This window comes from Staurois parvus, unplaced genomic scaffold (genome assembly GCF_062004578.1).
Source record: "Staurois parvus isolate SC_StPar_1 unplaced genomic scaffold, SC_StPar_1.0 ptg000357l, whole genome shotgun sequence".
NCBI lineage: Eukaryota > Metazoa > Chordata > Amphibia > Anura > Ranidae > Staurois > Staurois parvus.
Window position 1 is genome coordinate 2,979,953 of NW_028318153.1, and position 14,243 is coordinate 2,994,195.

Sequence of the window (14,243 nt, forward strand, 5' to 3'; positions counted from 1 at the left end):
CTGACTGAGTTTAGCACTGATAGTAGCCCAACACTGGTCCCCTCTCAAAAACAGGATACAGTAAGGAGTATATAATCAATATGCTTCCTGACCTAAAGCCCAATCCCAAACACAAGGGAACATTACACAGTGGCGGCATCTACTAGCCATGTCGCCCAAACTTATGAGTGCAACTCCTATATTCGGTATATAAGTGGCTTTATAAAGTGGTAGTTGAGAATGAATTAGTTGATTCCAGAATACAGTTGTGGGAGGCATGGGACATGGAGCCAGTGTACATGGTCACCTTTCTGGTATAGAATAGCAGTAATCCGAGTAATGTCTTCCCAGCAATGGTGTTGGAGAGACCCTTGACTAGGCCTAGCAGACAGATTCTCAGAGAGGGGGTGTACGGAATCTGCACTATCCTACTAATAATGCCCACCACAGATTCCCAGAACACTTGGATAATTGCGCAGGGCCAGAAAATATGAAAATAGTTCCCCACATTCTGGTCACAACACCAGCTGGTTGTAGAGATTGAGGGGTTGAGCCGGTGGATCCTGTGGTATATGTAATAGGCTCTGTGTAAGATCTTAAATTGTATTAACCGATCTCTAAATGAAACCAACTGCCTAAAATGCATGTTCCAAATACAGTATCTCTCCAACCCACATCATCCAGATATGGAACATCTAGGAGCCATTTATGTCGGATGGTAGACAAATCAGGGAGTGCCACCATGAGGAGATGGGTATAAAGTGTTGAGGCTGGCTTTTGAAGAGAGTTCGAGCAAAAGGGGGGTCTCCAGGTCAGAACACTTAAGCTGAATTGACTGCCGAATAATATACAAAATATTGATAAACTACATCAATATTATGTATAAAAAACTGTATATAGAAAAGTGTATAAAAACTTACAGTAGAGGAATACAATGTAGCACTACCCCCTTAGGAGTTGTTGAAGATGTGGATCCTCTTATAGTCCTGCACAGTCAGGCAACACGCATTCCCCTCCAGACTTGCACTCCAGTGACAATAAACAGTCCTTGAACTTGGACTTTGGGATTTTATTAGGGGATTTGAACTTGGATGAGGATAACATGGATGCCCAAGGAACTGTTAAACTGAGAACAACTTCCTGGAACTATGTACAAGTGCTTAGAAGGGTTTCTCTTCTTGGAGAGCTATCCAGCCTCTCCTGGCATACCACCACAAACTCCAGATAGTCCTCTTCTTTCAGCTGTCTGGAGGAATCCCTGGACAAAGGGGATCTAGAGGCTGCAGCTTTGAAGCACAGTCCAGCTGGGGGAAGTTTCTCCCATACTCCAGTCCAGGCTGTGTAGAAGTACAGTCGACCCAAGCAAAGTAGCGGTTCAGAGCTCGTGGACTCAGTCGTTTGTTGATTTTTCGTCCCCAGCAGATTAGCCCAGCATTCCCGCATCCATAACAGTTTAACGGTTTTCCTCCCCGACAGATTAGCCCAACATTCCCGCATCATAACAGTTTACGGCGTGTAGCTATCTTGAGTGTTCTCGTGTTTTTCGTTTTGTTCTTTTTTTGACCATTTTTTACCACATCCAAAATTTGCAGTTTTTCACAATTCGTGGGTGATCTACGAACGTAACCCCTGTGAATTTCAGGGCTCGACTGTACTCGCTGTTCCTCTTCTGCAAGCTTCAGGTTGGTAGCCTTCACGCCTTCTGCTGGGCTGGCTCCTTTCTTAGCGCCACATATGGGCCGCACAGTGGCTAAATGGTTAGCTCTTCCGCCTGGCAGTACTAGGGTCGTTGGTTCGAATCCCAGCCATGGCACATCCTGCCTGCAGTTTACATGTTCTCCCTGTGAATGAGTGGGTTTCCTCTGGGTACTCCGGTTTCCTCCCACACTCCAAAGATATGCTGGTAGGTGAATTAGCTCCTGTCTAAATTGGCCCTAGTATGTGTATGAATGCAAGTTAGGGACCTTAGATTGTATGCCCCTTGAGGGTTAGGGACTGATGCGAATGTACAATATATATATATATATATATATATATGTAAAGAGCTGCGTAAACTGACGGCGCTATGCAGTGGGGCAAAAAAGTATTTAGTCAGTCACCAATTGTGCAAGTTCTCCCACTTAAAAAGATGAGAGAGGCCTGCAATTGGCATCATAGGTAGACCTCAACTATGAGAAACAAAATGAGAAAAAAAAATCCAGACAATCACATTAGCTGATTTGGAAAGAATTCCAATTCCAAGACCTGTACCTTCTTCTTTAAGAGGCTCCTCTGTCCTGCACTCATTACCTGTATCAATGGTACCTGTTTGAACTTGTTATCAGTATAAAAGACACCTGTCCACAACCTCAAACAGTCACACACCAAACTCCACTATGGTGAAGATCAAAGAGCTGTCAAAGGACACCAGAAACAAAATTGTAGACCTGCACCAGGCTGGGAAGACTGAATCTGCAATAGGCAAGCAGGTTGGTGTGAACAAATCAACTGTGGGAGCAATAATTAGAAAATGGAAGACATACAAGACCACTGATAATCTCCCTCGATCTGGGGCTCCACGCAAGATCTCACCCCGTGGGGTCAAAATGATTACAAGAACGGTGAGCAAACATCCCAGGACCACATGGGGGGAGCTAATGAATGACCTGCAGAGAGCTGGGACCAACGTAACAAAGGCTACCATCAGTAACACACTACACCACCAGGCACTCAGATCCTGCAGTGCCAGACGTGTCCCCCTGCTTAAGCCAGTACATGTCCGGGCCCATCTGAAGTTTGCTGGAGAGCATTTGGATGATCCAGAAGAGGATTGGGAGAATGTCATATGGTCAGATGAAACCAAAATAGAACTGTTTGGTAGAAACACAACTCGTCGTGTTTGGAGGAGAGAGAATGCCGAGTTGCATCCAAAGAACACCATACCTACTGTGAAGCATGGGGGTGGCAACATCATGCTTTGGGGCTGTTTCTCTGCAAAGGGACCAGGACGACTGATCCATGTACAGGACAGAATGAATGGGGCCATGTATCGTGAGATTTTGAGTGCAAACCTCCTTCCATCAGCAAGGGCATTGAAGATGAAACGTGGCTGGGTCTTCCAACATGACAATGATCCCAAACATACCCCCCGGGCAACGAAGGAGTGGCTTCGTAAGAAGCATTTCAAGGTCCTGGAGTGGCCTAGCCAGTCTCCAGATCTCAACCCCATAGAAAACCTTTGGAGGGAGTTGAATGTCCGTGTTGCCCAGCAACAGCCCCAAAACATCACTGCTCTAGAGGAGATCTGCATGGAGGAATGGGCCAACATACCAGCAACAGTGTGTGCCAACCTTGTGAAGACTTACAGGAAACGTTTGACCTCTGTCATTGCCAACAAAGGATATATAACAAAGTATTGAGATGAACTTTTGATATTGACCAAATACTTATTTTCCACCATAATTTGCAAATAAATTCTTTCCAAATCAGCCAATGTGATTGTCTGGATTTTTTTTCTCATTTTGTCTCTCATAGTTAAGGGTCTACCTATGATGCCAATTACAGGCCTCTCTCGTCTTTTTAAGTGGGAGTACTTGCACAATTGGTGGCTGACTAAATACTTTTTTGCCCCACTGTATATAAGTACCTGAAATAAATAAATATGGTCCTTTCTCAGGGGGCTGGTGAGGTTCACCTTTCCCTCTGTCAGCTACATCCTGGATGCAGGCCTCTTCAATGGGCCTCCTTGCAGGCTACAGATCCTTCTCTCACATATTCCACCCAAACTCTCCTGCAGGCTCAGTCACTCTTAAGGGCTGTCCTAACCCCATGTCAATCCTCCTGCTTGGGGATTGGCCAGCATCCCTTAAGAGTACAGACCAGCTCCTCCTCACCCCCGCCCACTTGCAACAGAGCCACAAGAGGGAACACAGACATTGCTTCACTGAAGGCGGCACTTTGGGGGGTAAGTGATGTGTATGCTTGCACACCATAGTGAGAACTTTAGGGGTCCCAAATGCATTAGGTTTCACTTTAGTTTCATGGGTTTCATGTTTTTAGAAAATATATGGTTTGGGGATATAGAGAGGTCATTGGTGAATGTCCTGATTCCTATGTTCTTTAGAAAGTATTATTGCATGTATAATTTTGGTTCACCTATTTCAAAATGGAGGCTGTCTTATGGCACTGTAAGCAATAAAGGCTGCTGATAATCCAGCACATTATAGAAGTTAGATCCATTACAGCTACTTCCATTCTAAAACGCATCCATCAATTTTTATTATTCTTATTATTATGTGTATTAGGAATCACAGCTTGATAAAAAAAACGTGAATGTAGATCTTTTTGTCAAGTTTAACATAAAAGTTCAAATAGTAATAATGGCAATATATCATATCATGTAAATACGTCTGCTTGTAAGACAAAATCATATTTTCTTCCTTCAAGCTGAAGAAAGCTGTGTACTGGGAGGGATTTCTTCTTTAGTGGTTGGTTTCATTTCCTTGGTTGATCTAATCAGAGAAAATGGCAAGACTGCACATCTAAGGGGATATTTTTTTTGGTCAGCCATATTCTCCCTTTAAACCTTAGATTGCTATATGGGAGAATGAACGTGACAATCTGATTTTTCGCCCATGGACTGGGGAGATTGCACATTTTCTGATTTGTCTGAATATATACAGTACTAGCAGGTTCAACCAGAACTATGCAATTCACAACCCATGAATGGGGCTGCACCGTAACTGCCCTGCAATCAGCTGCAATGCACAAAGTAGACCCTTTTAATTCCATACACCATGCAGAGCCAACCTGCCAGCTCCCTTTCCCTCTTTCATCCCACTGATATACTGTAGATGCCAGTCAGTCCTCCTCAGACTGACACCAATGACACAGCAACATTTTTTTCCTTTCAGTGACACCACAAATGCAGGTACATTTTTTCCTACCAGTGATACCACAGATGCAAGGACATTTTTTTCTTTCAGTGATACCCCTGATGCAGGGAAAGTTTTCCATCCAGTGACTCAACCAACACAGGGATGCTTTTCTTTCCATTACTTTTCTGACGCTGAAACATATTTCCTTACAGTGACACCAACAACCATCTCCACTGTTAGCCCCATATTTAAACTCTTCAGTTCTCTGCAGTGTAACGCAACTATTGGCACTATTTCATTGCATGTCACAAGCATTATACATTATAAACCTTATGCCACTTCTAGTTCTAGGGTGTTGGGGGGCGCAGTTGGCCATCTTTGCCCTTGGCACCAGATGACCTTGTCCCGGCACTGCCTCTAGCCTTGTGCAGCCTCAATTGTCCCTCTTTTTTTGGTCTAAAGTGTTCATCTTTATACAAAATGTACTATTTTACTACCAAAAGTGTTATGCTGCACTGAAATCTTTTTCCATCCTCTATATTACTATATTTGTTATTTTAAAAAGCCAATCTAAAGGAAAAATTGAGCTGAGAAAATGCATGTGGTGGTATTGTTGCTTAGCCAATCATTTTTTACATATTAGATCTGTATTGTGTGAGGCCATACCAAGGACCTGTCCTTTGACTACATACTGTGTGCTTTCCTCTTCATCATTTCGGAAAGTTTGGATGTTTGGTTGCATGTATGGCTGCTTTTGATATCCCATGTTTTTTTTTTCTCCCATGTAGCCCTAATCTTTTCCATTGGGGTCCCCCAATGTTCTGTTCTTGGACCTTTCCTAAGATTTATCTACACCTTCTCCCTGGGTCAGCTGAAAGTCCCTCATAGCTTTCAATATTATTTCTATGCTGACGACACCCAAATCTATCTCTCCACCCCTCAGCTTACCCATCAGTATCCTCACGTATCACTAATTTACTAACAGACATATCAGTCAAGATGTCACTACTTCCTCCAACTCAATCTATCCAAAACCGAGCTCATAATATATCCTTTCCCAAATGCTCCTTTCCAGTGACTTGACAACGTCAACACCAATGGTGCAACTATCAACCTGTCCCTGCATGCTAGGGTGCTAGTTGTAATCCTGAACTATCCTTTTCATCCCATATCCAATCACTTTCCAAAGCTTGCTGCCTCAACTTCTGCAACATCTCCAGAATACAACCCTTCCTAACTAATGACACCACAAAGCTTCTGATTCTCTCCCTGGTTATCTATCACCTTGACTGCTGCAACTCCTTCCCTTGGCTTACCATTACATAGGATATTCCCCCTTCAATCCATCATGAATACTGCTGCCAGACTCATCCACCTCACCAACTATTTATCGTCTGCTACTTCTCTCTGCCAATCCCTCCACTGGCTCCCGCTCACCCAATGAATTAAACTCAAAATACTAACAACTTACAAAGCCATCCACAACTTCATCACTAATCTAGTATCAAAATACCAAAAATACCAGGCAAATTGTTCTTTTCTTTCCACCAAGACCTCCTACTCTCTAACTCCCTTGCCCCCTCCTCCTATGCTCGCCTCCAGAACTTCTCCTGAGCCCCTCCCATGTTATGGAACTCCCTATCCTAATCTGTCTGACTATCTCCTACTCTGTCTACTTTTAAGTGATCCCTGAAAACCCTTTTCTTCAGAGAAGCATATCCTGCCTCCACCTAACAACTGTACTTTTTTCTTCTCCAACAGCTCATCTCCCAAAGTTATTACCTTTTGTATCATTTGGACTTCCCTTTTAGATTGTAAGCTGTAATGAGCGGGGCCCCTGATTCCTCCTGTATTGAATTGTATTGTAACTGTATTGCCTGCCCTCATGTTGTAAAGCTCTGCGCAAACTGTTGGCGCTATATAAATCCTGTATAATAATAATAATCAGGCCGCTATCATACATTCTATGTGTTTATGGTGATCATCAGAATATTACAGAATATTATTGTTTTTTTTTTCTCCAGCTTTGTTTCCTGGATCCTCCTGTTCTTTGTCAACTCAGTTCCTCCTCCAGGATCACATGGCGGCACACTACCGAAATCTCCATTCTGCCAAAGGTACAAGGGATTCTGGGAAATCTTAAAATGTATCTAAAGCCAAGAATATGTTTTGTGTATTTTATTTGTTTTAGATAGAGAAGGGAGTAAAAAACCAATGTCTTTTTTGCTATCACTGTCTCACTGGGGATATTACTGTTTACTCCTTGTCTGAAAAACATAGCTCGAAGTATAGTTGTCACCAGAACAGGAAGATTGGAAGATTTCCTTTTGCCTCCAATGTCTGATAACTAAACATTTTATAAAGTTTTAGATGACTTTAGAGCTGATCTTTAATCTGCTTATTTTTTACTGTTCCTATTTCATCCCTCCTTCACCATCAACATACTCATTCAAATTTTAAATATAATCTTCCATTTTTATGACATACTTTGATTTAGACTTGGGGATAACATATAATAAAAGCTTAAAAAGAGCAATTCTGGCAATTGCAGTCTACAGAGTTGTAAAGGGACATCTTGTATATTTTCCCAGAGACAACTTAACTCCTACATGCCGAGCGCACACAAATATGCGGTCGCTCAGAGTCTGGGCCTTGATGCTGAGCAGCTGCATATCATTTGAAAATACATATGTGCTGAGAGCACGTGCCCTGCATGCTCCCAGCACATACAGTTGCAAGAAAAAGTATGTGAACCCCTTGGGATTACGTGGAGTTTTGCATGAATTGGGCATAAAATGTGCTCTGAACGTCATCTAAGTCACAACAATAGAAGAACACAGTCTGCTGAACATAATACTGCACAAACATTAGATGTTGCCATGGTTTAATTGCACATAACATGTAAACATTCACAGTGCAGGGAGGAAAAAGTATGTGAGGCCCTAGCTTAATGACTTCTCCCAGAGCTAATTGGAGCCAGGAGTGAGCCAACCTTGACTCCAATCAGTGTGATGATATTGGATGTGTTTCTGACAGCTGTCCTGCCTTTAAAAAACACACACCTGTTTTGGGTTTACTGGTTTCAAGAAGCACTGTCTGATGTGAACCATGCCTAGCAGAAAAGAGCTCTCAGAAGACCTACGATCAAGAATTGTTGACTTGCATGAAGCTGGAAAGGGTTACAAAAGTATCTCCAAAAGCCTTGATGTTCATGTGTCCACGGTAAGACAGACTGTCTACAAATGGAGAAAGTTTAGCACTGTTGCTACTCTCCCTAGGCGTGGTTGTCCTGTAAAAATGACTACAAGAGCACAGCGCAGAATGCTGCATGAGGTAAGAAGAATCCCAGAGTGTCAGCTAAAGACCTACAGAAATCTCTGGCACATGCTAACATTTTTGTTGACACATCTACAATAAGGAAAACATTAAACAAGAATGGAGTACATGGGAGGACACCACGGAGGAAGCCATTGCTGTCCAAAAAGAATATTGCAGCACGTTTGAAGTTTGCAAAAGAGCACCTGGATGTTCCACAGCACTACTGGCAAAATATACTGTGGACAGATGAAACCAAGATTGAGTTCTTTGGGAAGAACACACAACACTATGTGTGGAGAAAAAAAGGCCCAGCACACCAACATCAAAACCTCATCCCCACTGTAAAACATGGCGGAGGGAGCATCATGGTTTGGGGCTGCCTCAGGGTCTGGACGGATTGTTTTCATTGATGGGAAAATGAATTCCAGAGTTTATCAAGACATTTTGCAGGAAAAAGTACGACCATCTGTCCGCCAACTGAAGCTCCGCAGAGGATGGGTGATGCAACAGGACAATGACCCAAAGCATACAAGTAATTCAACAAAACAATGGCTGCAACAGCACAGAATACGCCTTCTGGAGTGGCCCAGTCAGAGTCCTGACCTCAACCCGATTGAAATGCTGTGGCATGACCTTAAGAGAGCGATTCACACCAGACATCCCAAGAATATTGCTACACTGAAATAGTTTTGTCAAGAGGAGTGATCCAAAATGACTCCAGATCGTTGTGCAGGTCCGATCTGCAACTACAGGAAACGTTTGGTTGAGGTTATTGCTGCCAAAGGAGGGTCAGCCAGTTATTAAGTCCAAAGGTTCACATACTTTTTCCTCCCTGTACTGTGAATGTTTACATGTTATGTGCAATTAAACCATGGCAACATCTAATGTTTGTGTAGTATTATGTTCAGCAGACTGTGTTCTTCTATTGTTGTGACTTAGATGACATTCAGAGCACATTTTATGCCCAATTCATGCAAAACTCCACGTAATCCCAAGGGGTTCACATACTTTTTCTTGCAACTGTATGTCCGTGACTCACTGAAAGGTCCCGATCTCCTCTTGCGATCGGGACCTTTTCCGATCATGTGACCGCTGTGACAGCAAATCACTGCAGTCACATGACCATAAAACCCTACCCCGCCTAACAGCTTCTGAAACTTAAAGGGCCGGGAGGCGCCAGCGCAAAGGGGTTAAGCTGCGTCCACACAGGAAAGGACAGCTGCCGGAGTGCTTTTTTTGTCCTACAGCTGTCTGTTCCTGGCAGCAGTAGGGGGCAGGTGTGGTGCGTGATTCAGCGCAATCAAACAGCTCCCTTTTTTTGGGTTGTTTTGGACAAACTTTATTTGAAGTGTACAAAATGTACTCTTCATTCATGGTGCTGTACAGCTGCTGTACAGTGCCATGTGATCCTGTACAGTGTGCTGCAATAATTGCAGCATTTTATGGCATCATGCTGTAGAGCGGCTCTGGGCTGCATTGCAGTGTGAATGCAACACAAGGAAAACAATTGTTTTCTGTGTGTCCTTGTGGTGACCGCTATTTTACAATGCATTCAAACATCTGTCACTGCACAATGTGTGATTTAGCTCTTAGATGGAAGAAAGAAAATCTTTCATGTACCTGTAAAAATGCTATAAATTACTAAAGCTAATGTTTTGTCTCCTTAATTTTCCCTTCCCTGGTTTCTTCTTTCCATCTCATCAACACCAGGAGTGGACACTAAGTCCTCATGCACACTGGGCATTTTTACAGATGCTGTTTTTGTCTTCTGACGTTTTTTTCTAGTCAGTAAACTGCCCAGCATGTTTTCCTATGTGTGCACACATAGGCTTTAAACAGCGTTTTTTTGGCAGGGGTGTTTTCTGACTGGAAAAAAACCCAGAACTAGTGGGTTTCAAGAGAAGTTTTTTAGCATTAAAATTGCTCTAACGCTTGTAAATGTGGTAAAATGCGGAAAACTGGCATTTTTGAGCCAACTTTATTTTTGTGCTAAAAAACACTAATGTGGAAAAACACTAAAAATGCGGAAAAACTCACATTTTTAATGCAACTTTATACAGCTAACGCTACTGGCATTTTTAAAACACCCAGTTTTCATGGTGCCTATTAGGCATTAAGGTAAAAAAAAACCTTCTGCCTTTAGAACCACTGTAAATAATAGTATACACATATGTCAGAGCAAGTATAAAATCAATAAGTCATACAGGGAGCGATGATAAAATAATCATGAATTAGGCTTTATGTGCATTCCAAATCACCCATTCTCTCTCATCTATCTAATAATATATTTAAACTCTTCCTGTTCTCATGTCCATCGGTGTGCAGACTTATCAGGCTTTGATTTTAGCGGCGTGTAATGCCCCTGATACATGGTGAACACACGCTTTCTTGTTATAACAGACATGAAATAAGAATTGTCTGATGAGGGATCTGTAGTTTTCAGCAATGTTAGTTTTCATCACGACACTGGGAACTGTCAGGATGAATCAGTACTCTGCTTTAGTGAATACTTTAGTTGTAGGGGTTAGTTTAGGGTTAGTTCTGGTTTTAGTCTGAGGTTAGGCAATTAATTGAGAGATGAACTCCAAGTAATTATTATTATTATTTCAGGTACTTATATAGGGCCGTCAATTTGCGCAGCGCTTTACATATATATTGTACATTCACATCAGTCCCTAATCCTCAAGGGACATACAATCTAAGGTCCCTAATAGAGATGAGCGAATCGAACATGACGAAGTGGAATTCGTTCCAAAGATTTGGAAAAATTCTATTCGCGACGAATCCGAAGATTAGCAAACTTCGGATGCACGAATCGAATTTTCCCAAAAATGGCGGCGACGTGTGGCGACGGAGAAAATGGACAGAGAAGATGGGGCGGGGATCTCTGGGAAGGCGCGCAGACAAGGCGCGCTGACCCATAATGCATTCATGACATGTGATCGCATTAGCCAATCAGCAGCCAGCCAGCACTGTGTAATGGTGGAGCTATAAATCGCGGCCATCTTAGAATTCTCCATTAGCCTCCGGTCATTCAAGAGAGACAGACCTGTGTGTATTAAGGGACAGAGTTAGGGCCACAGAGACTTTAGGGCCACAGAATCGTTACTCAGGGACACAGAATCGTTACTCAGGGACACAGAATCGTTACTCAGGGACACAGAATCGTTACTCAGGGACACAGAATCGTTATTCAGAGACACAGAATCGTTACTTAGGGCCACAGCTATCAAAGAATCGAAAATTTAAAGTGACATACACCCTTTTTTTTTTGGTGGCTGTCGTGCACAGTTGGTGCTGCAGTTTGCCGATTGTGCAAAATAAACTGACTTTCTGCTTCACAACCACTATTGTACGTTCAAAGAGTTAAATCCATTTACACGCCGGCTGGCGGTAATATTTTTTGGGTGATTAGTGCATTCCAGTGACACAAACGTACAGTTTCCAGCCAACGGCAAGCTGCAATTGACCGATTGTGTACAATAAACTGACTTTCTGCTTCACAACCACTATTGTACGTTCAAAGAGTTAGATCCATTTACACGCCGGGTGGCGGTAATATTTTTTGGGTGATTAGTGCATTCCAGTGACATAAACGTACAGTTTCCAGCCAACGGCAAGCTGCAATTGACCGATTGTGCTAAATAAACTGACTTTCTGCTTCACAACCACTATTGTACGTTCAAAGAGTTAAATCCATTTACACGCCGGCTGGCGGTAATATTTTTTGGGTGATTAGTGCATTCCAGTGACAGAAACGTACAGTTTCCAGCCAACGGCAAGCTGCAATTGACCGATTGTGTACAATAAACTGACTTTCTGCTTCACAACCACTATTGTACGTTCAAAGAGTTAAATCCATATACACGCCGGGTGGCGGTAATATTTTTTGGGTGATTAGTGCATTCCAGTGACATAAACGTACAGTTTCCAGCCAACGGCAAGCTGCAATTGACCGATTGTGCTAAATAAACTGACTTTCTGCTTCACAACCACTATTGTTTGTTCAAAGAGTTAGATCCATTTACACGCCGGGTGGCGGTAATATTTTTTGGGTGATTAGTGCATTCCAGTGACATAAACGTACAGTTTCCAGCCAACGGCAAGCTGCAATTGACCGATTGTGCTAAATAAACTGACTTTCTGCTTCACAACCACTATTGTACGTTCAAAGAGTTAAATCCATTTACACGCCGGCTGGCGGTAATATTTTTTGGGTGATTAGTGCATTCCAGTGACATAAACGTACAGTTTCCAGCCAACGGCAAGCTGCAATTGACCGATTGTGCTAAATAAACTGACTTTCTGCTTCACAACCACTATTGTATGTTCAAAGAGTTAAATCCATTTACACGCCGGCTGGCGGTAATATTTTTTTGGTGATTAGTGCATTCCAGTGACAGAAACGTACAGTTTCCAGCCAACGGCAAGCTGCAATTGACCGATTGTGTACAATAAACTGACTTTCTGCTTCACAACCACTATTGTACGTTCAAAGAGTTAAATCCATTTACACGCCGGCTGGCGGTAATATTTTTTGGGTGATTAGTGCATTCCAGTGACATAAACGTACAGTTTACAGCCAACGGCAAGCTGCAATTGACCGATTGTGTACAATAAACTGACTTTCTGCTTCACAACCACTATTGTACGTTCAAAGAGTTCAATCCATTTACACGCCGGGTGGCGGTAATATTTTTTGGGTGATTAGTGCATTCCAGTGACCTAAACGTACAGTTTCCAGCCAACGGCAAGCTGCAATTGACCGATTGTGCTAAATAAACTGACTTTCTGCTTCACAACCACTATTGTACGTTCAAAGAGTTAAATCCATATACACGCCGGGTGGCGGTAATATTTTTTGGGTGATTAGTGCATTCCAGTGACATAAACGTACAGTTTACAGCCAATGGCAAGCTGCAATTGACCGATTGTGCTAAATAAACTGACTTTCTGCTTCACAACCACTATTGTACGTTCAAAGAGTTAAATCCGGTTTTATATTTGGGGTGCTTATTGAATTAAAGAGTATGTCAGACAACACGCAGAGGAGTGGCAGAGGAGGCAATGTTTCAGGAGCGAGGAGACGTGGCAGCAGAGGAAGGGGTCGAGGCAGCACTAGTCGCAGCCAGAGGCCAGTGCTCCCGGTGTCATCCAGCGGTCGTGTCTCCACCGACAACCCTGCCGTCATCGATTGGTTGACTCGGTCGTCTTCCTCTTCCCAGGTCACCTCTGACACCTACAGCCAACGGTCGGTGGGTACGTCAGACACAACCGTTAGTTGGCATGGCCCGGGAGCAAGCCCACTGAAATCACGTGTCCTCGACCTGCCCCTGTCCTTTGGTGTTCCCTCACCAAGCGAAGTATCGCATGCTGTGGGCTCAGCCCCACTGTACAGTGAGGAAGAGCTAACAGAGGGCGGTCAGGAACGGGGGGAAACATCCGCCTCTTCAGCAGCCAGGCGAAGAAGTACTGGCGAGGAGAGTGGCTCGGTAGCCGGTCTAGAGACAGGTCTGTCTCCTGACCCACACGCAGCTGAGGGGGCTAGTAGTGAGGCGGAGACCCTAATTGATGATGATGAGGCTGATCGCACTTGGCAGCCTCGTCGTCATCAGGCTATTGCTTCCGCATCATCAGGAGAAGAGGGTGCCAGCTTGCCAGCGAGCAAAACAGTCGGTGGGTTGCCCAGGAGGCAGCAGGGTCGCAGCAGTGTCAGTGGAGCCAAACGGCCACGGAGTAGAGCACCAGCTCCACTGCAGCCTACCACCACGGCCAGTAGTGGTGCCGGTGTGCACGGAGGAAGTAGCAGTCAGCCAGTGAGGAGTAGCGGGGGCAAAGTTTCCTACTCGGCGGTGTGGCAATTTTTCGTCAAGCCGCCCGAGGAAGTAAACGTAGCCGTATGTCGACTATGTGGCCAGAAAGTCAAGCGTGGCCAGGGGGCCCATGTTGGGACTACAGCGTTGCGTCAGCATATGCAGCGTCGCCATTCGGTGGCCTGGGAAAACCGTGATAAAGATACGGCGGTTCTGCCTGCCCCAGCCCCCGCTCCATCACCCGCTCCGTTACTTGCTCCGTCACCCGACGTCAATC

The 14,243-nt window shown here is 43.9% G+C and overlaps 1 protein-coding gene across 1 annotated transcript in view; it reads left to right on the top strand.

Annotated features, from left to right (window-relative positions):
* The window catches only part of LOC149456567 (spermatogenesis-associated protein 7 homolog), a 215,475-nt gene that overhangs the window by 37,841 nt on the left and 163,391 nt on the right, over positions 1–14,243 (top strand). The window contains exon 2 of the mRNA XM_089684816.1: positions 6,860–6,952. Within this exon, the coding sequence (XP_089540942.1) occupies positions 6,860–6,952 (93 nt within the window). The remainder of the gene's footprint in view (positions 1–6,859; positions 6,953–14,243) is intronic.